Source organism: Podarcis tiliguerta (genome assembly GCF_965153285.1).
Source record: "Podarcis tiliguerta genome assembly, chromosome: 10".
Lineage (NCBI taxonomy): Eukaryota > Metazoa > Chordata > Lepidosauria > Squamata > Lacertidae > Podarcis > Podarcis tiliguerta.
The window spans coordinates 32,901,541-32,929,459 of record NC_139543.1 but is presented as its reverse complement, the minus strand read 5'-3'; the positions used below and the strand labels follow the sequence as shown (position 1 = coordinate 32,929,459).

The following is a 27,919-nucleotide window of genomic DNA, read 5'->3' as shown; positions in this document are numbered from 1 at the left end:
CTCTAGCATCTAGAGGGCTGTAGGTTCCCCATACCCAGTTTAGATCACAATAAGTTGGTGTGTATCTTGGGTCCCCACTCGTGCCCTCAGCGTCAAACCCCCTGCCTACTAAGCCCTCCCTGCCCTTCTCATTTTTTTACTTCAAAGTGAGGAGTTTGGGTGCTTTGTTTTGTTAGGAGGTTGCCTGCCTCACTGTATGTATTGTTTGGGGAAGGTGTATGTTACCTGTTTTATTGGGGACAAGTGCCTGAGCATCACTCATTTGTCTGTGCAAAGAGCATTTCATTGATTTTCAAATGTCTCCTAAAAGATTGGGGGTCTGCAGTGTGGGCTCTCACTTGCTAGCCAACAATGTATGCTGTCCAGTTGCCTTACAAGAAATGATAGTGTTATTTGGTGATCCTATGAGAAGGTGCATTGGATAGTGACTATGACACTCCTCTATATGTTCAGTCTTGAGACTGCGTATTTGTGCGTTCGGGCCCCTAGGAGTTTTAGCCTCCACATCAGCACAAGTATCATATAAATGCCTCGGGGCGTTTTTTCACACCGTGCGTGCCGCCCTCGATCCAATATAACGATCGCACTGCGGAGGAGTTCCGCCGTTGCAGAAACAAACAAAACTGTTATGGATGATTCGTGAGGCACTTTTTTTTTTTTAAAGGAAGCCCCGCGTCGTGACACAAGCAGCTCCTCAGCAGAACTGTTGCCTTCCGTCGGGAGGAGAAGTTGGGCGGGCTGGGAGGCGTCGGGAGGGCGGCCCTCCGTGTCCCCCCCCCCCCGGTGAATCAGCTCCTGTGGGTGGCGCATTCTCCAGGGGGCGCCAGGACTGCAGCCTGCCTGCCTGCCGATGCCATTTAAAAAGTGCTCCAGCCCGGAGCGCGCCGGGTTCCTCGCCTCCTCGAGTTTGAGGAGCGGAAATGGCCAGCGCGGGAGAAGCGCTTTGTTCTTTGGCGGCGGCGCGGCGGTTCGCGTGAGGCGCTACAGGCCTCTCTGGCGGGAGGGCAGGAGACGGAGAAGCGAGCGAGGCGGGGAGGCGCGCCGGCCCTGAGGCGAAGGGTGTGCGAGCGAGAGCGCGGCGGGGCTTCCCTCCTCCGGCCAGCCTCTTCTTCCGCGAGCGCCCTCGGCCCCCTTGACGCGCCCGGCTGGGGTGGAGGAAGCGCGTTCAAAAGCAGCGCGAGCCCAGCAGCTTCCCTCAGTGGCTGCGGGGGACGCCCGGGCGTCGTCGGAGGCGGAGAAAAGGCTCCCGGGACCCCGAAGGCTCCTCTCCTTGCCCGGGTCTTGCGGGAACTTTGTTCCGGCGGCGCCGCCGGGAGGATGCTGGAGGGCGGCTGCAAAGCCGTGAAGGAGGGCGTGCTGGAGAAGCGCAGCGACGGCTTGCTGCAGCTGTGGAAGAAGAAGCGCTGCATCCTCACCGAGGAAGGGCTCCTCCTCATCCCGCCCAAGCAGCCAGAGCTGGCGGCGGCGGCGGCGGCGGCTCCTGCTCCGCCGCCTGCTGCTCCTCTCCCCGGCCTGGAGACGACGACGACGACGACGAGCGCGGCGCCCTCCGTGGTGGCCAAGATCAAGGAGCTGCCCTTCTCCACCATGAAGACGGTGGACTGCGTGGAGCGCAAAGGCAAGTACGTGTACTTCACGGTGGTGATGGCCGAGGGCAAAGAGATCGACTTTCGGTGCCCGCAGGAGCAGGGCTGGAACGCCGAGATCACGCTGCAGCTGGTGCAGTACAAGAACCGCCAGGCCATCCTGGCCGTCAAGTCCACGCGGCAGAAGCAGCAGCACCTCGTCCAGCAGCACGGGCCGCGCCTGCGGAGCGCCTCCAACTCCGCCTAGCCGGGCCCCAGCCAGGGCAGGTAGGAGCCGGCGCCCCCCTGGAGCCAGGCGGGGAGAGGGCAACTCTCCGGCCGCCGATCGCCCCGCTCCCCTTGCAGCCCTTCCCCAGCGCCTCTCTGGAAAAAGCATTTCCGGACGGATCCCCTAACAATCACCTCTCTCCCGTCTTAGTTTTGCCCGGCGAAAAGTGCCGTGTGGGGTTGCAAACTCGTGTTGCTTTCCTGAAGCGCGCGTCTGGATGGGCAGCCCGCTTCACGCGCGCGATGTTTTGCTTGGAATCATAGAGTTGGAAGGGACCCTGAGGATCATCTAGTCCAATAAAATAATAATAATAATAATAATAATAATAATAATAATAATAATAATTAATTTATTCTTTATAGCCTGCCCATCTGGCTGGGTTTCCCCAGCCACTCTGCACTGCAGGAATATGCAGCTGCCCCATGCATGGGGTCGAACTTGCAACCTTGGCGGTTATCAGCACCAGTCTGTAACCGGCTGAGCTGTCCCACTGAGAGAAGTTGTGCATGAGGCTCAAGCATGAAAAACGTGCGCAGATGCTCTCCTGTGGTTAGTGCACGTGTGTGTGTGTGTTTCATTAGCTGTGTGTGTAAAAGAGAGAGAGAGTCACTGGGTGACTTTCATTCCTTTCCCTGCACAGATATCCTCTTCCGTAATTAAGAGTAAGGCTTGAAGCGCTCTAGCAACCCTAGAGCATGTTGTTTGTCTTGCTCGCTGGACTAATAGCCTCAGTGGACAGCTCTTCCGGCCCTTCTCAAACAGCATGTGCTTGCAGTGCGCTGTGGCATGATGGATTATTGTGCAGCTGCTAGATCAAGGCTGGCCCAAGTGCTTTGCCACCGGAGACAGAGCAAGAAATGCTCTCCTCTGCAAGTCAAGGTGAAGAGCACCCAAAGTCAATCAGGTGAATTTGCAACCATGATTGCTGTGCTTTAGCGAACACCATTTTTTTTTTTAAAAAAAATAATCCCTGCCCATATCTGCAAATCATTCAGTTCACATGTCATGCTTCTCCTTCCAAGCAATGGGGCTGAGAACAGTTAGTGACCCTTTGCATGTAACTGTAAAAGGAATGGGGGGTGGTGGTGGTTAGAGCTAGCATCTTCCTGGTGCTGAAGCCTAGTTGTGGAAATAGCCGCCAGAGCCTCAGGTTGTTGCCTCTTGCAAGGACACTTTGCAAGAGACCCTGTTGTTTGTATTGGCGCTGTTTTAGGTAGGAAGTGTATCCGTGGCTGTAAAAGAAGAATGCTGCTCAGTTATTCAGATCACTGTCCTGTGTTGTTATAGATGGAATTCAAGCAATGCTTCTGGAAGCAAGGTGGACCCTCTCCATCGATCACAACCTTGGCAAACAAAGGGACTGCAGACACAAGGGAGAGCATCATTTCTGCTGCTGGAGTCTTTCCACTTTTGATACTGCCCATGATTACTCCAGGGAAGCATTTCAACTCTTGTAACTTTGACTACTGCTTATGAAGATTTGAAAGGATTATTTGGCCTGCCGGGCCTCAAAAAATATAAGATTGTTGCTGCCATATTCCACCACCACCCAATCTGTTTTCTTTTTTATGTTAATTTATTAGTGGAGACTTTTGCAAGGTATTTCTGAAAGTAGGCCATTTAGAAAGGAATCACACACAGAGTATAGTTGCATTGGCTATATTGCTACACTTGAAGGGAGGAGGAAGGCAGAGGAGAGAAGGTGATGTTGGAGAAATGAAGAGATGTACCAGAATATGGACTTTACAACTAGCCCCCCCCCATGTCACTTTTTACATCCGTTTTCCGTTGCCACAAGTGAGAGACTATTATGAAACGAACATGTGAAATATGTCCTGGAATAAGGAAAGCAATGACTTGGAACCTGATTTCTAGGTTGCTTTAATTTTTATTATATGTTCATTTGGAGAGTATTATATTTTGTATTCAGTAGTAAATGCATTTGGGTATGCCACTTGTATGTATTCCTGCTTCGTGAAGAGGCTAAGGAAATCTGACTTCATGATCAAGGATAATCGATTTAAAAATACAATCATGCTATGTTCTTTTATTCAGATAATAGAACCATGCAGAGAACTGTTCATTGCACTTCTTTGTTTAAGTTTGGGACCCTGTCTGTAATGTTTCTCAGAGCTGTTACTTGATTCTGTTCAAATCATTCTAAAACCTCTTCAAATGCTACACTAATCATCCCATCCAGTAAATGTCTTACTGTTTAACTGAGGAGCTTTCCCAGAATTCCTTTAATTGAGTTCCCTAGATGAGCCTCAGCGCAACATTTTCCATTGCCCCCTGCCATAGCCTCTAAGAACATAGGACATTTCAGTCAGGGAGCAGCCCTTTTTTAAAAAAAACAACAACTAAGCAAATATTCTGCTTTTGTTGTTTGTTTCTATTTACAGTCTTAATATGGAACAAGTAAGGCTTCTAATAACATTGTTTCTTTTCAAATGTTATTTTTAAATTGGTTCATTCAGTTACAAGGAGCCTAACGTAGTTAATTGGATAAGGGAAGGCCTTTGGTTTTGCAAGCATGTGTTGAACTTAAATCCAAACTTAACCAGTCCTGCATCAGGAGAAGACATTGTAAGGCACCTGCTGATACTGAAAGCATAGGTTCCTCTGAGTACCCAAGACTGTTCTCCTCTTCGCTGTTAAAACCTGTTTACTTGAGCATGCAAGCACTCTAGGTAGATATGTAGATTGGGCAAGTGAATAGATTGAAGCAGCAACCATTGAAGTCATTCAGGGAGGGACCTTATGAAGCATGCCTTGCCCAAAGGCTTCCCCAAAGCCAGCCCTTTATAAAGGGTACCTTATGGTTCCTTTTATCCAAGTTAGTCTAAGCCTGCCAACAACAAATAATGAGAACTTACTCTGCCCCCATTAACAACAGATTAGTACTGCAGAGCACACTCTGTTAAGAATGCAGGCCTATACATATTAATTCAGACAAGTTATGAATGGCCTGTCTTAGGCTTTGGTGATACCCAGTGTTCATCAGTGTTGATTTCAATAGTAGACCTATTGAAGTCAACAGGCTTAAGTCTATTGATTTCAGTGGATCTAATCTTCATGTCTGTTGACAGTATTCCTGGCTTCTTTCCTCCACATTATCTAAATAGTGTTTAAATATTTGTAAAATAAATCCCCCCGAAACACCAGTGGTTTCAGAAACGGGACTTAACCTGATTAGTTTTGCCAGTCTCCTTTTCCCACCCAAATCATTGAGAGCCTCTATGTGTGTCTACCTCCACTTCCACTGTTTAATGTTATGGAATGGGGAATTGGACCAAAATATTAAATTCCATGCTCAATTTCTTGAGGTTAACTGATGTTGTCATAACTTCTCAATACAGTGGTACCTCTGGTTACGAACTTAATTCGTTCTGGAGGTCCGTTTTTAACCTGAAACCGTTCTTAACCTGAGGTACCACTTTAGCTAATAGTGCCTCCTGCTGCCGCTACGCCGCCGCCGCACAATTTTGTTCTCATCCTGAGGTAAAGTTCTTAACCTGAGGTACTACTTCTGGGTTAGCGGAGTCTGTAACCCGAGGTGTTTGTAACCAGAGGTACCACTGTATACTGTGTTTTTTTAAAAAATGGTGGCAGAAGTCTTCAGTCATGCCAACTTTTGCTATTTTTCACAATGTATTGGAAAACTTTGATGCTAGCTAAGCCTTGTAAGCTCCAGCGGGAAGGTAAACAGCGTTTCTGTGCGCTGCTCTGGTTTGCCAGAAGTGGCTTAGTCATTCTGGCCACATGACCCGGAAGCTGTATGCCAGCTCCCTCGGCCAATAAAGCGACATGAGCGCCACAACCCCAGAGTTGTCCGTGACTGGACCTAACAGTCAGTGGTCCCTTTACCTTTAAGCCTTGTAATGGTGGATTCAGCTGATGCTACTGCCTTTAATGCATGACTGACAGTCACCTCAGAACAAATTGTAGGAAAAATATGAGAAGTGTGAAGGAATCATGCTTATTCTCTGATATGAAGAATAAACATCTTCACTTTTTGTGGCCTCCTGTTGGGCTTATCTTAAGGACAAACTTCCTTCCCATCCCAAGTTCATTTTTTTGTACTGAGAATATTTGACTTGTATGATCAAGTTGGCTGTGGCTTTGTGCTTCTTTAGGATTGCTTTATTTTGTATTACCTTTAAGACTTAGAAGAAATATCCACAGGAATTGCTCCGCTGCGTCTCTGTTGCTAAGAAATGTCTTTGCAGTGTATGAAACAGAGGTCATTCCTAGACTGTTTGAGACTATGACAGAGGGCAACAACTTTAGGGATGTCTCCAACTATGCTTTATTGAGAACACACCCATTTTAATTAATGAACCTCAATAATATTACAAGTTTCATGAGGAAAGGACAATTTTTACCAAGGAAATTCAGGGTATAGTTACTTAGTAATAATGGATGGTTTTGCACATGAGCTTTCTTGGGCTTCTCCTCCCTCTGTGTGATTATGCATTATGCAGAGACCCCACAAATGGAGCCTGTTACAGTGGCTTCGCTACCAGCCTATCTCCAAATAAGGTCCCAGTGAAAAGTTTTACATTAGTGTTACAAATTAATGGTGGGGGGAAAAGTAACAGGTAGGCCACCTGTGATTCTCCTCGGATGAAGATAGAACTTTAATAAAACAAACAAATTTCCGTGTCATGGTAAACCTATGAACTGCAGAGGTTTTTTGTGCTTCACTCCTTCCTGAACAAAAGCAGGAGCAACCAACCACGGTCCCTGACTTAGAATTACATTGGAACTAGGGATCAGGGTTTCTTTCATGCCAAACAAACTACAGTATGAAGCCACAATTTCGTATTGGCTTACTAATTGTGGTTTGTTTGAGCAAAACAAAACAAAATCACCGGCTTGGATTTATCATGAAGTCAGGGTTCATGGTTTGTTTACTCATCCTAGGGGAGGAGTGAAGCTGGAGCAATCTCCACATTCATTATAAACTTTATAATGACGTGTAAACTGGACATTTGTTTCTCAGTAGGAGATGCCTGTTTTCAGTTTTCAGAAGAAAGGAAATCACCCCTGTGGTTTTTCTGCTACATTTTGGAAGTAAAAAAACTCCCCACCCTTTTCTTTTTTAGTTCATTGTTTTCAATTACTGGCTTTTGCAAAGTAGCTGCAGTGATGTACCAAATGTTTTCCGGCACATTGTGAGCTGAAACAAGTGTTATCAAACAAAATATGTGTAAATATGATGCAAATGATTTCTGAGAGATGTGATTTATTTTTCAATATGCATTCCATTTCAAATAAAGAAATATTCATTGAAATGTTCCCTTGATTTGGTATGAAAAGACTACATCTTCAAAGGAAGATGGAAACAAATTTTCTGGACATAATCAATAGACTGCTGTAAAGCTTACATCTGTGGAATATCATTTTCATTGATTCAACCATTTTGAGGTCACGACATAGAAGGTAGCTTGTTTTTAAAGAAAATCTATAATTGGTTTTCATTAGAGAGAGAGGCCTCCTAAGAGAGAGGCTGGGTGACAAAAAACTAATAATTACAGTGGATCTTTTCCAGAAGGGTTTTCCCCCTTTATGACTCACTTGAATGCAAGGTGCATCAATAACACTCTGCTCAACAGGACAACCTTCATCTGTAGCGTCTGTTCCTTTCCTCCTTCACAGCATGGTCCTTTTGGAGAAAATTGTGCTTGCCACAGGCTATAAGCTTTGCTTTCAGGTTGACTTTTTAATATTTCCATTTTACAAAAGAGTGATAGAGGCTGGGAGGTAGCAATTGCACAAGACCACCCAACAGGTTCATGACTGAGCCAGAATTCAATGCCATATTTCCAAAGGTCCGGGCTGAATATGATGTTCATATAAAAAGAGGGAATTTGGTAGTTCACTAAAGTATGTGTTATTATGTGACTAGGAGCCATCACATCACAAGTTAGCTCATTTCCAGTAAGGAGGGAGTGGAAGACACTGAAAATACTGTATGTTTTGAAACAAGGCCTTGTCTGTCCATGCATAGCAATTTTCAGCACTCGAGCGCCTGGCATGCATTCAGCCAGCATCAAAACATTGTGACCTCCCTATTACTCAAGGGAATTGCAAAAGGAATTGCTTAGTCATCATCACACAGCAGTTCTGTAAATCAGTGGGAGGAATACATCATAGTCTTGGATGACTGAATGGTGACTCTGGAACGGTTTCTTTTTCCTTTGCTGAAAACAAGTCCCTAATCCATTCTAGAAATGTTGGTTTCTTTTCTGATAACAGTAAGGCAGATGACATTATTTCGAAACATGCTACCCCTTTTCTATTAAAAAGAGAGAGAGAGAGAGAGAGTCTCACTCAAACTCTCTTTGGCTCATTCTTCTCCATGTTGCTCTCCTTTACCTTCAGCTTGACTGAAGACAATGCGTACTTACATTAAAGGAGTGACAGGGGTCTGTTTAACCTGGCCCAGCTCCACACCCAGACGAAACAATATCCAAGAGATATTGTTTGCAGATGATGCAGCCTGGACAGCGCACCCTACAGACTCATCGGTCGTTTTGCCCAAGCCTACATGGAGTTTGGCCTTACCATCAGCCAGACAAAGACCAACATGCTGGGTCAGTCCATCACCAGTATTGGTGAATACATGCTTGAGGTAGTAGGTATTTTTGTCTACCTGGGCTCCGCTATAACTAGTGTCAGGCTTCAGGGAATCTGATTCCTCCCCCTGTGGCAGTAGATCAGAAGATCAAATTAAGGAATGTCTTACCAGTTAGAAACTTTAATAATCACAGCGAGCGAACAAAGAACACTTCTCCTAGAAATGGTGGCGCTCCCAATTAAGGATCACACCTCCTTCCGTCCCTATTATTCTATATCACTCCTATGTCTTGTAATCTGAGCTTGTACCCTTTGTGCTTTCTGTTCTGAGACTTTCTGAGCTCTTCTTGACCTTGAGCTGAGTGGAGGAATGCTATCCAGAGACTGTGAATCTGTTATAACCCTCACTCTCCCAGTGTTTCTTCTCCTAGCTGTTCCCCATCCTGCATTTCCCAGTTTCTGCCTTCTGAACTATGTCCCTCTGTAAACCAGTGCTCCAAATCTATACTGTCATCCTGCTCCTGGGAAGATGCAGGAGCAGGAGGAGAGGGTGGCTCCCACCATTCCTCCTCAGTGCAGCCCTCCTCAGCACAGTCCTGAAATCCAGCAACTTTTCCATTGATGATGAGCTGGAGAAGCATATTGGTAAAGCGGCTACAGCAAAGCCTTGCCTCTTTGAAGAGGTATGGAATCATGTGATGCTAATAGCCAATACCAAGACGAAAGTCTACCACGTTTGCGCGTTGAGCATGCTGCTTTATGGAAGTTAGTCATGGGCAACTGACACCCCCAAGAATGATGCCTCAATGCCTTCCGTATGCGATGTGTCAGGAACATTTTGGGCATTGCATAGCAGGACAAAGCCTCAAACTAATATGTGCTTTCCCAAGCATGTTTGCACTTCTGTCTCAGTGATGTGTGTGCTGGCTTGGTCATGATCACAGAATGGAAGATGGCAGTTTCCCCAAGGACGTGCTCAATGGGGAGCTGGCTTCAGGCACTAGACTGCTGGCAGACCAACTCTTGTGTTACAACGATGTCCGCAAACATGTAATGAAGTCTGGAAACATTAACCCCTGCCATGTGGGAATCCCTTGCAGATGATCAAAGTACCTGGAGACAGACGGACAGATTGTGTATCTGCAACAGTGACCAGAGAAGGAATGACTGCGGGGAGAAGAAATACCATGGTGCACCCGTAGCAGCAAGACCAGATGCCTTCTTCTGCCCCACTTGCAATAAAACATGTCTCTCCCATATTGGTCTCTACAGCCACTGCAGGCGCTGCAACTCTCCAGTGGTTTGACTTTACCCCTGCAGGCACATTCTTCTATTGTCTCCCGAGAAAGACGGATGCCAACAACTTGACTCTCAGTTCATGTGTTGCATCAGTTATTGGATAGTTGTTAGTGGGTGGGCCACCTCAGGAAGTGAGACAATGAAGGGATAGGTGTACAGTGCAGTCCTACATCTACCGAGAGGTAAGCCCCATGGAGTTTGATGATGCTTTATTCCAGAGAACTATTGTTATGGGATTGGAGGGTTGGTTTGAATGATGTATTTTGGTCCTCTCCAGGTCTGTGGTTTTGTATCTGTCAGGTGGAGATACGTAGTAGAAGGAACTGCTGAAATGGTCAAACCATTTCTCACCTGGCTGGAGGACACCTCATCCTAGAGCCTCAGGGTCTAGTCTGGGCTAGTCTTGCCTGGAGCTGGGAAAACACACTCTCTGCTAGATCCAAAGCTTTGGGGGCCTCCCTAGAAACCATGGGCTACATGCACTCTACTGCTGAGAGGGCTGCATTGGTTACCAATCTGTTTCTGGGCCAAATATGAGGTTTTCGTTAGTTCCCTAAACAACCTGGACTCGAAGTACCTTAAGGACCACCTGAATCCTTATGCTACCCACCCCTTAGTTGCTAAGGTCTTTGGATTGAGCAATTTCAGTGGTCCCAAATGCCCCTGAAGGTTCAGCTGGGCTTTACAAAGGATTGAGCCTTTACTGTGGCAAACACTGCTCAGTTTTAGGCATCTTCTAAAAGTCACATTATTCACAAACCTTTCACACGTGAGGTTTTTGACATCCAGCTCTTATTGATGTGTTCAATGTTTTTATTGTTAATACTTTGTTTTTAGCCTGTATACTTATAGTATCCATGAAAGTACAGTTTGTAAATATTTAAATAAAGACACTTATGAGAAGAAGTATGTAATAATTTCCAAGCAATCTTCTGAATTACGATGCGTTTTTGGGAACAGATCGGCGCTTGCTTTCCTGAACTAAGGTTTATCATAATGCAGTTCACTGTACACCATTAATTGTATTATGAAAGACAAGCTAACGTGCATTCCCCACAGTCTAAATTACTTGCAGAGAGTCAAGAAATGTTTCTGATTCTATTCTGGGCCCGACAGTAAGAAGTCAATGATAAGTTTGCTTGGAAATGTTTAGATCAAGGTCTCATTGCTGTGATTGTGCTAAAAATTGGAGGCTTTGATATCTTTGGGAAATGTAAACTCAGTACAAGTTTTTGAGCTTCCCAGTACTGCCCTTTAGCCAACATTTATTCCTCCCTCCCCTTCAGTTTTCTTTCAATTTTTGCTGAGTTTTCTGTGTTCTTGCATTTCAAGATGTTTATCTTCATGCCAGAAGCTACTACACTTACTTAATTTCTGGCTGTCACACAGCTAATAAAAGCACTTTGGTAAAAGGGGAGGGGGGAATTGCAATGCTGTTCTTAAGGTCTCTGATGAGTTTATTCAACAAATACACTTTAGCAAGCCATTTGGTCCCTTTGCATGTACAGTGGCACCTCGGGTTAAGTACTTAATTTTTCCGGAGGTCCGTTCTTAACCTGAAACTGTTCTTAACCTGAAGCACCACTTTAGCTAATGGGGCCTCCTGCTGCCGCCGTGCCGCCGGAGCCTGATTTCTGTTCTTATCCTGAAGCAAAGTTCTTAACCTGAAGCACTATTTCTGGGTTAGTGGAGTGTGTAACCTGAAGCGTATGTAACCTGAAGCATATGTAACCCGTGGTACCACTGTATTATGTCAATTACATGCCTATGCACATGCCAAACAGCGGGAAGAATGGGATGGATATCGGTATTGCAGCAGTCCATGTGCAAACTCCACATTGCACCAAACTTCATTGCAGCCAAGGCCATTTCAAGTCATCTGAGAAGCTGTTGTGCACATGACCCCTTAAGGTAGTGTGGCAGCAACTACTTTCTCATTAGCACAATGTTGCATTTATCATATTTACAAATGGTTCCATAAAAAGATTGTGTGAAATGTGCTTCACAGGACTGTTATGGGAAGCAAAAGGCAAACTTAAGAAGTTGTTCACTCGCAGTTAAGGAATGTAAAAGGTCCCTAGGGTGTAGGATGACCTTTAAGTTCTGCCAGAAGACTGGTAAGACATATGCTTTCATTTAAAATAAATGTGTATCTTGATCTTTTCCCTATGAAAATAAGAGCAAAAGGGTGAAAAACTGCTCGAGAGCCTTTGCCACACAGCAATATCCAATTTGAACAAGATTTTCATGTGAACATTTTTCTGCTGGCTTCTCTGTAATGAAGATGGCATTAAAGTTGTGGATGGGTTTCTAAATGTATTTTGAGGTTTTATTGTAACTTCAGCACGTACATTTTACCTTTGATCTCCTTGTCTTATGAAGGTAAATGTGTAGTTGCCAAGATAATGTGACATTATGGGCCTCAGAAAAGACAATGCTCTACTGCATGCCAGGGCCATAGCTAGAGGGTGGTGAGGTGGGCGATGGAGGGGTGCAAAATCAGCTAAAAATATGTCCATAAATATAAATATTGATTATTGCCTCATAAGAAATGGTTTTCAATAGAGGGTGAATAGAATGGGGGGGGGGGGAATGTTGGACAAGAGGCAGAAAGAAGAGCTAATTAGTCCGTGGCTAGGGGGTGCAATCTGGACGGTTCTGCCAGGGGCGCAAGATCATCTAGCCATGTCTCTGCTGCATGCTATGATACTGCAAACAATACCTTCATGTCACAAAGGGACTTGTCTCACCTCTGAACAGAGTAACATTTCCATACAGGCAGTCAGGGAGTCCTACTTGTCATTTTCATCTTGCTTTTATACAAGATTGGATCCTGTGTTTTATTTCTCATGGGGCAGGCTACTTACTGGAAAGGGTAAGAAATAATCACCATGATGGATAGAAATACCACATGGCGTTTCTTTCAGAAGGCAGTGCAGTTAGATGCAAGGTTCTTGTAACTGATGGTTGTGGTTGCATTGGCAGGCGATAGTAACTTTAGGAGAGCCCTGAATTTAAAAAGTATGAGGAACAGTGGCTTAGTTGTAAGGTTAGACCTTTGAAAACTGAATTGTCAACACAACTGTGCTTAGGCTATGCCCATAGATAGACTATATTATCGTCCAGCATTACCATCACTTTGCTTGTGGTTGGGAAGTATGGAGGTGGGTTTTGAATTGCTTATTTTGCAACTCTTCCAGGAGCAATTATTTCACATACAGCTAAAAGCTTTGAAAATAATTAAAACTCCGCTGCAAGTGACATGAGAGAAGGGGGCGGGGGAGAGAGAAATCATTCAATGACAATTATGCTTCATGGCCTTCAAGACTCCTTTCCACAGTTCTTAAAAGCAATTAGAAGTAAGTAGCGAGTCTGGATTGTTCATCCCCTTTCACAGCTGCAAACTGAATGGTACTCATTAAGGTGTAATCTGGTTTGAATTTGCAGCTGTCTGCTTCCTAAGTTCCCTTTATTTTTTAAAATATCTATAGCCTCAAGCAACAATAATAAAGGGAAGAAAGAAGCGAAATAGCAACGATTTACCCTGCGGTATTTCCAAGACCTCTTCCTTTCATATGTACGATCATAGCTTCAATCTTATCCCACGCTTTTTATGCAATACTACTCTCAACAGAATCTTTAACAATATAGTTTCTGAGTACCATTTTAACACAACATATAAATGATGAATTAATATAAGTGCATCAGTGGTAAAGAGAGCTCTGTTTACCAGCTTAGGTTGATACGCCATCTGTGACCGGTGTCAGTGGTTGGACCTGCTTCAGTTATGCATGCACTAGTTACTTTCAAAGATGACTACTGTAAGCTACTCTACGGAGGACTGGTTTTGAGGAGGGTTCAAAAGCTCCAGTTTATGCAAAATGTAACTGTCCAGATGTTGAAGGGAGCCAACGAGGCGGGGGGGGGGGGATGTTCCCCTGAACTCAATTTTGCACCAGTTGCATGTGTTGGCGTGTTCCCAGGCAGAATTAAAAGTACAGTGTTAATAACCCTTAGATTCCTAAATTGGGTTGGGCCAGGATAACTAAAGAACCATCAATCCCTGTATAATCCTGCCCATATATTAAGAACAGCTACGAAGGTCCAGCTTGTATGCCTGCCAGTAAAATCTATTAGGCTGGTGGCATGAAAGACAGATCCTTCTTGATGGTGGCTCTGTTGTTATAGAACTCCCTTTCTGGACGGTGCTTGCTCATCTCCCCCCACCTGGTTCAACTGGGACTTAAAAACGTGTCTGTTCCATGTTGCTTTTCCTTAACTGTGTTTCTTGAGACTTTGAGCTGCCTTACAATAGTGTATTCTTATGATGTGACACTTCAAATATTATCTATCTATCTATCATCTATCTATCTATCTATCATCTATCTATCTATCATCTATCATCACCCTTCATTCAAAGAGCTCACGGCAGTTCACAAGATAAAAATACAGGATAAAAATATAGCATAATGTTTTGCATCTCATTGGGTATATGTCCTTGTGGGTGTTGTGCCTTAAAAGTCTGGCTATATATACTTTAATCGTCCTAACCAAATGGTTGACTATTTTATGATATTCACTAAACAGGTGGTGGTAATGGTATTTGGCTGGCAATAAAGATATTTATACAAAAAATTGATGGAAATAATCATAGTAACAATTTGCAATCATTTTTTTTTTAAATCACCCTCCAGAATTCCAGTCATAAATTGTGCATTCACATAAATAAACATCTCCTTTTTTGATAGCTTTGGTCTTTTCCCCAATCCAGTTTTCTTTCCAGCCTTTCAGTTTTAATTGTAGGTTTTAATCTACATCATATAAAGCACCTGGCTCCCTTTCTAATGGCTATTCTAATGGCTACTTAGGCCTTTAAAGACCGGAGAAGTGTTTCAGCTGTTTCTGGAATACAGATTGCTCAGTTTTACACACGGAAATTCCAACTACATCTAACTTTCAGAAAGGCAATACTCCCTCAGCAAAAGTGACTATTGGAAGTGGAGTAAGATGAACCAGGGTAGCACATGTTCCCAAGGTATTCCCAGTACAGAGAAGTTGAGGCCAGATGTATTTGAACATGCAGGAAAATCCTAATGTAGAAAAAGCCTCACGGGACTGCAGCTTACAGGACCTTTGGATCTCTTTCACCCAACTGCAATTAATGTAAGTAGAAATCTTGGCTGCACTCCAAAAAGCACATACGTGGAGCCATCTCACCGGAATTGGAGTGACTTGTTCATTGTAATTAATATCAAGACTGCAGGGGAAAGGGCCTTTGACCAAGTATCAGAGAAAGCAGTCCAGGAGACCCAGGGAAACACAAGAGTTTGGTTTTTATTCCCCACTTCCACTTCCCCTATGCCTTTGTCTCCTAGATTGTGTCAATGCCTTCAACAGATTTTTACATGGTACGAGAGTGCAGATTCCTCTGTTTTTACCAGGTAAAGGTAAAGGGACCCCTGACCATTAGGTCTAGTCGTGACCGACTCTGGGATTGCACACTCATCTCACTTTACTGGCCAAGGGAGTCGACGTTTGTCCGCAGACAGTTTTTCCGGGTCATGTGGCCAGCATGACTAATTCGCTTCCGGCGAACCAGAGCAGCGCACGGAAACACCGTTTACCTTCCCGCCAGGAACTGCTAGGTTGGCAGGAGCTGGGACAGAGCAACGGGAGCTCACCCCATCGCGGGGATTTGAACTGCCGACCTTCTGATCGGCAAGTCCTAGGCTCTGTGCTTTAACCCACAATGCCACCCGCGTCCCTATATTTTACCAGGTTTACCCCACCTAATTAATACAACTTCTGCACTTCTCCTTTTTTGGTTCCATATTACATTGATAGTTCATATGCATGCAAGAATCAACTGTGTGAATCAGCCTGGAAAGCCAATGTGGGGGTGGGGCAGGTGGTTTCTCTGCACAAGGCGTGCAACATTGAGAAGATCCATACTGAGAAAGATCCATTTGGGGGCACCACATGTTAGCCTTACACAAAATCCACCTCTGATGCAGGCAACCCAGCTTTTAGGAGGGGAGGCTAGACATGGCAGTTGTTTCAACCCAATTTGTGCAGCGATTGGAGAGTCCTTTGTGTGCAGTACTACATTGGATGGTTTAATGTGCTGCTACAAATCCACATTGAGGATGTAAACAAGTGCCAAGTTCTCCACACGGCGATTGCTCCGCACAAATGTCTTGCTGAGCTGCAATTATGTGAGTAACCTTCTAGTGGCCCCATTCCCACTTTCTCGGCATGAGTCCCGTAAGAAAACGGGGTGTGTGCATTTGTGTACTCTAATCTAGCCAAAAGCACTGGACAGTTAGTCTGCCTAAATAAGTACACTTCAGAGGGAACGTGGATTTTTAATTAAAGGAAAAACACTGAAATCGAAACTTGGGCAGGTTGGCAATGTTAATTCCTCCAGAAAATAAGAATTCCCACAAATTCTTTTTTTTAAAAACAAAACAAACCAGCAGCCCATAATTCAGCAACCAGCAACCAGTAATTCAGACATGGTGTCTGAATTAATTCAACAAAATAGATGACCAATAGTGGGATCCTAAACTCGAGAAAGAGGATGTTATACCACTTTAAAATGTACTTTATTCTCTGAGGGAACATTCACTCCAACCGCTAAGCAAATCTGCTCAGTTTGGCTTCTATCATTTAGCACACCACATACAATTAATACCTAGTTTTGTTAATAAAAACACTACCCAGTTTCTCTTTATTACAGCCACGGGTTTAACACGGTACCTTCTGTGTTCAAAAGCAGATGCTCTACTACTGAGCTGTGGTCCCTCACACACACCTGTTTTATTTACCATCTAGCCTGCTGAAGAGTTATGGAGAACTCGAAAACTTGCATGCTATTTTGCGACATTTTTGGCTTAGCCTAATAATGGCCCAATATGGATTTTTTATTGTTTATTATGGACTGCCATTACTACCTTTACTTTTAATGAACGTTGATCTCTCCCATAGAGATCAACAACACAACATCATCCTGGTCTCGTAAGAAGAAAAATAATATTGTGTTTAGTCACCAGTTGAAAACTTGATTTGCATATATTTGCATTTGATACAGAGCCAGTAGTTTGACATTACCATTCTTTTCTGCAGCAATAGGTCAGAGGAAACGTATAGAAAATTAAATAGAATAGCATAGCTTATTGTTAACTGTCTGTGGACATCCCTGTCTGTTTAATGAGATATTTCCAATTAAGGTTTTAATTGGCAACCTGAAAATTCACCACTACAGTGTTAGGGGTCAAAATAAGTTGTATATAAAGGAAGGACTGACATTTGGATTTTGCAGCATTAACTGTAATTTAATCAATAGTATCCCACCCTGCTCCACACACAGACGTTTTTCATGAGAACTTACTAGAAACGGTATTGGTTAACATGATTTTGTTGGCATCTGTCTGTCTCGAGAGACAATGAAGGAGTGTGCCTTTGGGGGTGAAGTCAAACCATTGAAGAGTTACAGCGCCTGCTGTGGCTGTAGAGGCCAATACGGGAGAGACATGTTTTGTTGCAGCTGGTGCAGATGAAGGCATCCAGTTGTGCTGCTGCAGGGACACCATGGTGTTTCTTCTTTCTGCACTCCTCCCAGTGGTCATCCCTCCTCTGGTCATTGCTGTAGATACACGACTTGACTGCCTGTCTCCAGGCACTGAGGTTGTCTGCAAGAGATTCCCACATGGTGGGGTTAATGTTGCCAGCCTTCATTACATGTTTGCGGACATCTTTATAACACAAGAGTTGGTCTGCCAGCAGGTCTAGTGCCTGAAGCCAGTTCCCTGCAGAGTATGTCTTTGTGGATCCTGCCATCTTTCATTCTGTGGACATGAACAAGCCACTGTCAACATCCCTGAGACAGGAGAGCAAACATGCACCAACTAATTATTTAGAGGCAGTCAAATTGTGAATTCTGCAAAGAACCCTAAAGCAGGCACTATTTATCCTTCCCTAAAATAAAAGATGCTCTGTCCACAGCACCCAGGATTTAAAGTATCTAAAAAGAACACACCATTACAACTTGACACTTCTTCTTTTTTTGCCCCTTCCAATTGCTACAAAGCTTTCAAAGGCAGTTCTGCATAAAGCACCTAAGAGGATTCTAGTCTTTGAGGCTTCTAGCTCACTTACCTGAGGGAGCTAGTGAATGCAACTCTTGCACACCACTACAGATAATGGGATCATGATTGTGCAAGTTGGTAGTGAACTGGAGCTGTGGTAATGCCTTCACTTTCCACTCCTTGTGATGCTATAAAGTCTTTCTGGTTATAGGTAGCCAGGTGCAATATCAACTTCTTCCCAGTCTATCCCTGACCAGGGCAGCACCCTCTGGAATTCGGTATTTTTTTAAAAGACCAGGCTGTCTTTCTTTCCTGTTTTGCCAAACCTTTGGTTAATTAAATAATCTACAGTGGTACCTCGGGTTACATACGCTTCAGGTTACATACGCTTCAGGTTACAGACTCCGCTAACCCAGAAATAGTGCTTCAGGTTAAGAACTTTGCTTCAGGATGAGAACAGAAATCGGGCTCTGGCGGCGTGGCAGCAGCAGAAGGCCCCATTAGCTAAAGTGGTGCTTCAGGTTAAGAACAGTTTTAGGTTAAGAACAGACCTCCGGAACGAATTAAGTACTTAACCTGGGGAACCGCTGTATAGCCTTTTAAACTGTGTGTGTAGGGGGTTATTGTTTTTATTTGTCACTATGTTGTGTATTTTTGTATTTTTATATTGTAAACTGCTCTGTGATACTCAGATGAAGAGCGGTACAGTATAGACATTTAATATATAATAATAATAATAATTTTATTTTTTGTGTTCATCTTCATTAAGTGTTTATAGCTCTACAAAAAGTCAGACTAACAAATTGGTGGCAAGCAGCAGCCACTTACTCGGATTATGGAAAGTCTTTTCATTTACATAAACCTGTTTTGCTTTTGCACCTGTCTTTTCTTTCTTGAAATGAATCTGCTGTTTGTGTTGCATTTCCCAAATGTAGAAATTAGATGAATCAGTTTCATAAAATTCTTTCCAAAACAGGACCATTTCCCTTCTCTACTTTCTCTCCCACTCATCCCACCTTCTTCCAAGTCAAGCATTTCCAAGAATCAGTGCTTCCTACTGTGGCCATTTTTAAAATATCAAATTGATAGCACAGCATAGGTAACCTTTATGATACATTATCTGATTTTCATTTTAACCAAATGATCTGTTTAGTGGTTGAATGCTATGGTCCCAGCTCTCTTAATCCTCACATATGTGCTTTGCTTTGCAAGGGTAAAGGTCAGTAATTATGAATCATTTCCTCCTACAGCTCCAGAAAAAGGTTTACAGAATGAATCACCAAGGAACAGCTCATGGCTGCAATCTTCTCTGAAGGCAAGTCCCCAGGTCCTGAGGCCTAGACAATGTAAACAAGGATGCCCTTTAATCTTCTAGCTATCTAAAATACTCTCCTGCACTATAAAATGTTATGTAAGAATGCTGAGGAAATGGGTAGCTACAAAATTCAGGAGATGTGTACCCTAAGGTGGCCACAACTAAGAATGATAGTCATCATGCAAATCTCTACTTCTAACTATTGCATTTTGTACACAGCCCAATGGTGTGATTGATGGCTGTGCATAACTGACACAATCCTTGCACAGAGGTTTTATAATCTGTTACACAATGTAAAAAGACAGTTCAGGGTTGAAAAGGAATGGTTGTGGAGGAGAACCAGGAAGTTGTGGATATGGAGAAGAAGGGATGGTGAGGCAGTAGATCAGGAAAAGCTTTGCTATAGAAGTGCTTTAAGATAGGTATGAGAAAGGAAAGGAAAACAGCTTGATTAATAGTGTGAGACATGCACCCTATTGGTGAGGAATTTCAGCGATTCTGCTGTTTACCTGGGTTTAGTTTCCTTATAATAAGGTCACTGGAGACAGATGACATTTCCACCCCTGCTCAAATTCATTTTGTTTGTTTGGGCCCTGTTTCCCAATCTGTTAAGGTGATCTTGAATCCCAATTCTGTCTTTTGTGACATTAGCTACCCCTCCCAGTTTGCTGTCATCTGCAAATTGGATGAGCATCCCCTCAATCCCTTTGTCCAAGTCGTTTATAAAGAGGTTGAACAACAACAGTCCCTGGACAGGACCCTGAAGCACCCACTTTGTAGCTTCTTTTCATAATAATGAGGAACCATTATTTAGTACTCTTGGGGTCTGGTCAGTCAACCAGCTAAAAAAATCTACCTGTTACCTTGTCCGGCCCACATTTTAACAGCTTCTCCACAAGAATGTCATGGGGCCGGGGGAATCTGTCAAAAGCCTTACTGAAATCAAGATAGACTGCGTCCACAACATTCCCTTGAGTCATGGAGTTTACCACCTCTTTGGATAGGCTCTTAGGGTGATATTCAGCTAAGTCATACGTTGAGCATCCAGGTAATCAATTTGATTTCAGTGGGTCGTCTCTGAGTATGATAAAACTGGATTGTGTAGAGTAACGGGAGGAGGAGGGGAAACAAGTTAGAATAAATCCATTTGAAGAAGAAGAAGAAGAAGAAGAAGAAGAAGAAGAAGAAGAAGAAGAGGAGTTTGGATTTGATATCCCGCCTTTCACTCCCTTTAAGGAGTCTCAAAGTGGCTAACATTCTCCTTTCCCTTCCTCCCCCACAACAAACACTCTGTGAGGTGAGTGGGGCTGAGAGACTTCAAATAAATGTGACTGGCCCAAAGTCACCCAGCAGCTGCATGTGGAGGAGCGGAGACACGAACCTGGTTCCCCAGATTACGAGACTACTGCTCTTAACACCACACTGGCATTAGTTCCTCAATAGCAAATTGGAAATACTAATGTATTCTGCATATTTATTTACATGATCTACTGCACTGAATAATTGTGTGAAGGGAACACACACAAGAGGCTTGTGTGATGCAGCTTGATTTCCTCTGGCAATGCCACTGGAGGAGAACACTGAAGGGTTTTTGGTTTTTTTGAGGGGGGAGAGGTTTCAAGAACACAGAAAAGGGGAAACTTTGCACCCCTTTAAATTATGAAAAGTGTGAGGGACGCCACATATGGTTGGGGGCACTTTCAGCCTCTATGAAGAGTCATAGAGCATTAGAACTTTGAAACACTGATCGTTTGGCAACCCCAGGCTGGAATGATCTCTTGTGAAGAAGATTCACGTGCTGAAATAAATGGTAGTTGAATGGAGAGTAAGTATACGTTTTGCACCTCAAAGAAAAAAAACCGAGTCTGTCTTATAAGGTTTCCGAAGGGATCTCACATTTCTGAAACGGACAGCTGGCCTGTTCAATCTGGGACATGCTAATTAACCTACCCGTTATGTTACAACTTGAGAATATTTAACGAGCCGGGACCATAGAAATTGCTGAGGAATTTTGGCACAGTGGACAAGGATCGCCTTGTGCACAGTCAAATCCTTCTCACCTGCTGCCCAAGTACCAGACTATCCTGGCCTCAGTAGGGTCATTAGTCAGGCAAGCCAGCATTTGCCCCCAAATGTAGAGAAACTTTATGGGATTGTCTTTTTTTAAAAAAAGAACTTAAGGCAACTTACAAATAAAATCAAGAACTGTTGCACATTAACAACAGCAGCAGCAGCAGCAGCAGCAACAACAACAACACTGCAGCTTAAGTCCCAGAGTTCATGTCATTACCACCTTTGGTAGCAAATGAATAGACTTTTTATAATCATTGGACTAGATGATCCTCCGCATCCCTTCCAACTCTATGATTCAAGAACATTTAAGATCATAGAAACATAGAATTGCAGAGTTGGAAAGGACCTCAAGGTCATCTAGTCCAACCCCCTGTGGTGCAGGAATCTCAATGAAAGCATCCATGGCAGATAAGGGATTCAAGTTAATTACCATATTTTTCGCTCCATAGAGCGCACTGGACCATAGGGCACACCTAGTTTTTTTGGGGGGGGGGAATAAAGGAAAAAAATTATCCCTGCCCACAGCCCCAAAGAGCAAAGAAGCCAAGACAGCCAGCGGGATCCATCCCGCTGGCTGTCTTGGCTTCCTCTTTAGCCATGCGCAACCTCTCCAGCCGGGAGAGGCTGCGTGGGGCTTCGTTTTTAGCCGGGGCAGGGAAAGCCCGAGGTTCCCCCAACCCCAGAACAGGTCCAGGAGCAGCAGCAAGATTGCACGCAATCTTTCCACCGCTCCTGGAGCTTGCGGGGCTGGGGGGCAGGGGAAGCCCAAGCTTCCCCAGCCCCCAGAACAGGCAGCTATCTGCAAGCCTTCCTAGCGCAGCGGGAACTCCCGCCGCACTCAGAAGGCTTGCGGATAGCTGCCTGAAGTTCGGGGAGTGCAGCGGCAGTTGGCGCTGCGCCCCCTGGGCTTCAGGCTGCTTTCTGCAAGCCTTCGGGCTCCGCAGGCTTGCGGATAGCTGCCTGAAGCCTGGAGAGCAAGAGGGGTCGGTGCACACCGACCCCTCTCGCTCCCCAGGCTTCAGCGAAAGCCTACATTCACTCCATAGGACGCACACACATTTTCCCTTCATTTTTGGAGGGAAAAAGTGCGTCCTATAGAGCGAAAACGGGTGGCGCTGTGGGTAAAAGCCTCAGCACCTAGGGCTTGCCGATCGAAAGGTTGGCGGTTCGAATCCCCGCGGCGGGGTGCGCTCCCGTTGTTCAGTCCCAGCGCCTGCCAACCTAGCAGTTCGAAAGCACTCCCGGGTGCAAGTAGATAAATAGGGACCGCTTACTAGCGGGAATGTAAACGGCGTTTCCGTGTGCGGCTCTGGCTCACCAGAGCAGCGATGTCACGCTGGCCACGTGACCCGGAAGTGTCTCCGGACAGCGCTGGCCCCCGGCCTCTTGAGTGAGATGGGCGCACAACCCTAGAGTCTGTCAAGACTGGCCCGTACGGGCAGGGGTACCTTTACCTTTATAGAGCGAAAAACATGGTACTTTTGACATGCCTTCTGTAGAAATCCTATAGGAAGCTGGTGGTGTGTGGCTTGGGCCTTATTGCCAAGTGAACATGGGTGGTTAGGTATTGCGAATGATTAATTCAATGTAAATTAAATGTTGCTGAATTTCTTCATATGGATTCTAAGTTCAGTATCTACCTTGAGCCATACTGATAAAGGTGTGTGTGTGTGTGTTAGTCCCTCTACGGAAATGACAAAAAAGCACTGCAAGTGGGAAAACTGAGCGCAAAAAATTGCTGCACCCAACATCAGTCACTGACTGGGTCCTATCTGGGTCCATTCACAGTAAGATCACAGGTGACATAAGCAGAGCAAGATGTACTCGAAAAGAATCTCACCACAGTTACATTTTGTAGCAGAAACTTAGGCCAGTCTCTGACCCCCTATGCCAGCTTGTTCTGATACATGATATTTGTTAATCTATAGGAGAAAACAGCATTATTATTTTTTTTAAAAAGTATATTAGTGCATGGTAGAATATTACCACTCTAACTGGCACACATAAAAGATGAAACCCAGCATTATAGAGACATTACTCATTGTATTACCGCACTGATAGCTGATTTGAAAAAGTGTCATGGGCTATTTTGAAAACAGTATCGCATTCCTTTCCCAGTGCATCATTCTACAGTGCTCATGACAAACCACAGTAATTGCTAGTTCCTAGAAATGATTGCGCAATATATACATTTTTTTTTTTAAAAATGAAAACACACCCATCTACAGCATATTAATCTATTCATGCATTAGTGAATATTTTTCATGCTTCATGGTTGACTAGGCTGACAGCACCGCAGAGACGTTCAGAATATGGCACAGATTTGGCCTTTCTCACATGACTTATAAGGTGCTGGTGCTTCTCTTTTAAAGACCTTAGAAGCTTGAAATCTATATGTCTGAGATATGTTTATTCATATTTGAGCTTGTTTATCAAAGCTGATTTGTGGAAAAAACGCATTAACTCATAGAAAGAAACTGGATATGTCTGGATCCAGGTTAATATAGAAAACACCACCACCAGTGCACACTAAATACACACTAAACTGTAGTGTGCACACAGCCTCACAAACCAGTTTTGATGTGAAGAGGACTGATGGAATTCAGCTTCTTATAGCTGGCATACACTGGACGAGTGTTTTAATTTTTTTATTCCTTTCCTAATATATCTAGCAGATACTCCACCTTTTTTTTTTTGCAGCTTCTGCACATTGGGTCAGTGTTTCAGTTTTTCTTATTTTAGATTTTAGCAATCTAGGCCATTCTAAAGAGCTCTTTTTATTTCTCTCCAGATTGAGAAATAATAATTCATACTGAGTACTGTTGCAATGTTTGAGCAACTCTGCTGATTTCATCAGGAAAGTACCCTACTTTTATTGAGGTCAGTGGTACTGCCACACTGAGGACATGGGTCATCAAGCTAGTGGTGTTGCAATAAACCATATAAATATTTTTTTTCCAGTTGTATTGTTTCAAGATTGTATATCCTTCAAGGTAACAATTACTATGTTATCTCACACTCCATAGTCATCTACATTGTATTATTGAGCTGTTTTCATATGTCACCATGTAACTACCACTAAAAATACTACTTCCAGTGGCCGATCTTTGTATCACAGTTTTATCACTGGCTAGCATTGCCTAGATTGTGTTGCTAATTCTCACTGACCCTGGAATGAACCATATAATATGAGTTTCTCAGTTTGTTTGTGCTACAGATGAGATGCGGATCCCCTTAGAAGTAGCATTTTGGCAAGGATCATACCGTCATGAAAATCAGCAATTCCTAAATGCTTATCTAAATGCATATAGTCTTGGTAGATCTTCAGATTGCTGAGGAACAATATGTAGAATTACAGTAAAAGCTAACAAAATGACTTCTGAAGCAGTAGAAAACCGCTGCGGCAGGTCCTATAACAAGATAAACCTTATATTTATAAGCATTCTTAATCTACACTTTTTGTCAACTACTGGCTTGTCTGATATTTCTATGTCATTACTGAAGACATAGCAATGGCAAGGTATCGAAGAATGTATTCATTATGGAAAAATATATTGGGCTACATAAATACACACTCACTCGCTCACTCTCAAGCATTGAGAAGAAGGGGGGCTCAAACTGTATAAAGGGCATGTGCAGGCCCTGTCCTTATGTGTGTCAGCCCCACTCTTATTCTGTTCACGTGTTCAGTGTGTAGAACTGAATGAAGTTCTACTGCACATGAATGAAGAATCTCTCTAAAATGAGATTTTAAAATCTACACCTTTGGTAACTCAAAGATCACATGATTCTTTTTGTAAGCAAATTACTTTTCTTTTTAAGTCACTTGGAACCTTTTTCATCTTTTTTTTACTGCCAGAAGATGGAGACTTGCTTGCGGTAACTTCTGGAAACTGTGAGTAAAACGTTCACTTATTTGCAAAGCTAAGTGTCTGTGATTTATTCTAGCCTAAGTATTTTTTGTGAAGAATGTTTGTTTATAGTTGGATGTTGGCAAATGCAAATTTAACCATGTTTCAGTGTGTTTGGATCAATCACCATTGTGCTTAGCTCTGCTATGAGAGAGTGAAAGGATCTCTCTTCCAAATCTCTCTCCAATAGTTCCAACAACAGGAGTTGCAGTGGTCTAATTAAAGACAGTGCCCCTACCTTCTAAAACATCATTTAGCCCAGGTGTCCTGTTAGGCCCAATGGGGGGCAAATTTGGTCCACAAGACCATAGCTCCCAGTACACATTCACCTGTCCCACTCTCTGCATCATATACAGTGGTACCTTGGGTTACATACACTTCAGGTTACAGATGCTTCAGGTTACAGACTCCGCTAACCCAGAAATAGTACCTCGGGTTAAGAACTTTGCTTCAGGATGAGAACAGAAATCGCACGACGGCGGCGCGGCAGCAGCGGGAGGCCCCATTAGCTAAAATGGTGCTTCAGGTTAAGAACAGTTTCAGGTTAAGAACGGACCTCCGGAATGAATTAAGTACGTAACCAGAGGTACCACTGTACAGGCCTTCACTTCAGAAGAAACTGCTTGAAAACACACTTAAAAGGCAAAGTCTCTCAGCTCCCATCAGCTGATGAGCACTGAGAGACAGCCCTTTGAAACCACTTGGAAACACAACTCAAAGGCAATGGCATCAACTGTATGATTTAGAAGAATAAAAATTAATCATGTGAAAAATGAGGCAAGGAATATTTGATTGGAGGGAGTAGTAAAGCGGCAAACTTTCAAAGCTTAGTTTTTCCAGTGGATAAGGTTTCTAGTTAACTCGGATCCTTTCAATTTAAGTGACTGGGAGCTGCACATTTCCACATCCCCAGTAGGAGATTGCACAGATGTTTTTGTATTTTCTATTTCTATTTTCTTCCCATCAACCCGCTTTCCAATATTGCTGTGAGCAAAGAACTGTGAAAAGCCAAAGGACAGGAACAGACAGCTTTTAGCCAGTGAGCTGCCTTTTCCTCACCAAATTCTTGCAGGATGACAAACTGCAAGCATATTGCACAAAACAACAAAAATCATCTGTCCAGCTAAATATGGTTGCCAGCATTTTATTGTCTGAGACATTTCAAGGGCATTTCCAAATTACTTCAGTATTTATCAGGCACTGTGTTGCAGCTCTTACAACATGCCTCATGAGTTGTCCATGATGCAGTTTTTATTGCTGCTAGTCTTTTCTTCCCAGATATCCTTAAATATTGTGTGAACGCCATCCGGCATTCATTACAGAAAGCAATTTACTAGCTTGTTACCATCTAAGGTGCATTTCAGCAGATGTTTAACAGCTAGCATCTGGTCCCATTAACCTCACTCCAACCTTGTTGACTTAACCAGGGTTTGTGTGGAGCGTGGGGTGGCAGTACTCACTGCTGCAGATGACCAGTTCACTATTTTTTGCTGCCAATGGCAGCCATTTTGTGCTAACATCCACAGTACCTTTATCAGTACAGTGGTACCTTGGTACTCGAATGGCTTGGCTCCCGAACAAATCGGCTCCCGAATGCTGCAAACCCGGAAGTGACTGTTCTGGTTTACGAAGGTTTTTTGGAAGCCGAAATGGACTCCTGGAACAGATTAAGTTCAAGAACCAAGGTATCACTGTACATGAACACACCGTTTTTACTCCCCCCCAAAAAGCTTGTGGAAAACTCAGAGCAGATGACTTACATGAGGTCCTGGGGACTTTCCCATCCATCCAGTGTAGGTAAAGGTAAAGGACCCCTGGATGGTTAAGTCCAGTCAAAGGTGACTTTGGGGTTTTAGCGCTCGTCTTGCTTTCAGGCCGAGGGAGACAGCTTTCCGGGTCATGTGGCCAGAATGACTAAACCGCTTCTGGCACAATGGAAACCAGAGCGCATGGAAACGCTGTTTACCTTCCGGCCACAGCAGTACCTATTTATCTACTTGCACTGGTCTGCTTTTGAACCGCTAGGTTGGCAGGAGCTGGGACAGAACAACGGGAGCTTCCCCATCACAAGGATTCGAACCGCTGACTTTCTGATCGGCAAGGCCAAGAGGCGCAGTGGTTTAGACCACAGTGCCACCTGTGTAGGGGAAAGTATAGGATATAAATAAATTTGCCTGCCTCTTTGCATGTGTGATACAAATAGGATTCTTTCATTACAGTCTAGGATGCTCTTATTTAGCTCTTGGATCTTTTCTACAGCATGACCAGCATGTTCAGTCTGTCCCAACTCATAGTGATGTAAAAATTCATATGACATTCTGCAATATACCTGCAATATTTAAACTATATACCTAAATTGTAAACACCCACTTAATTTCTTTTAAAGTCTTAAAAAATATTTCATCCAACCAAACTTGTAACTATTTGGAAAATCTTTTAACTGGAGTGGGGCAACTGTGCTGTATTGTTTTGTTTTAGGTTGTGTCTCTGCCCCAGATTATTAGTACCGTATATAGTAAGCCATGATACTCCTCACATCCACAGCCCGATTCTGTGAAGCTGTTTCAACATACTGTACCAGATAACATGAGCCAGAGCCAGCTAGCTCTGGTTCTATCAGAGTAGCTTCACCTTGAACACTGTAGTTTTAAAAACTGGGCCAATTTGGGAATGCAGTGAGGCCAGCCAAGTGATGAAATGTTCTTAGTACATCCTAGGCTTGTTGGTAATCTCTGTTCATATGAAGCCATTGGTCAATGAATCATTCAAACAGCAACAGATGCAGAGTAACCCACTCC

The 27,919-nt window shown here is 43.8% G+C and overlaps 1 protein-coding gene across 3 annotated transcripts; it reads left to right on the top strand.

Moving 5' to 3' along the window:
- The first annotated feature begins 643 nt into the window (after window positions 1–643).
- PHLDA1 (pleckstrin homology like domain family A member 1) lies at window positions 644–7,151 on the top strand. Of its 3 annotated transcripts, none has more exons than XM_083400682.1 (2): window positions 644–1,622; window positions 3,142–7,151. In XM_083400682.1, the coding sequence occupies exons 1-2, from the start codon at window positions 1,318–1,320 to the stop codon at window positions 3,266–3,268; spliced, it is 432 nt and encodes a 143-aa protein (XP_083256808.1). In that variant the 5' UTR covers window positions 644–1,317; the 3' UTR covers window positions 3,269–7,151. The 3 variants fall into 3 exon arrangements, with proteins under 3 accessions (XP_083256808.1, XP_083256806.1, XP_083256807.1); XM_083400680.1 differs by having other exon boundaries at window positions 647–1,853; XM_083400681.1 differs by having other exon boundaries at window positions 651–1,618.
- Window positions 7,152–27,919: the final 20,768 nt, after the last annotated feature.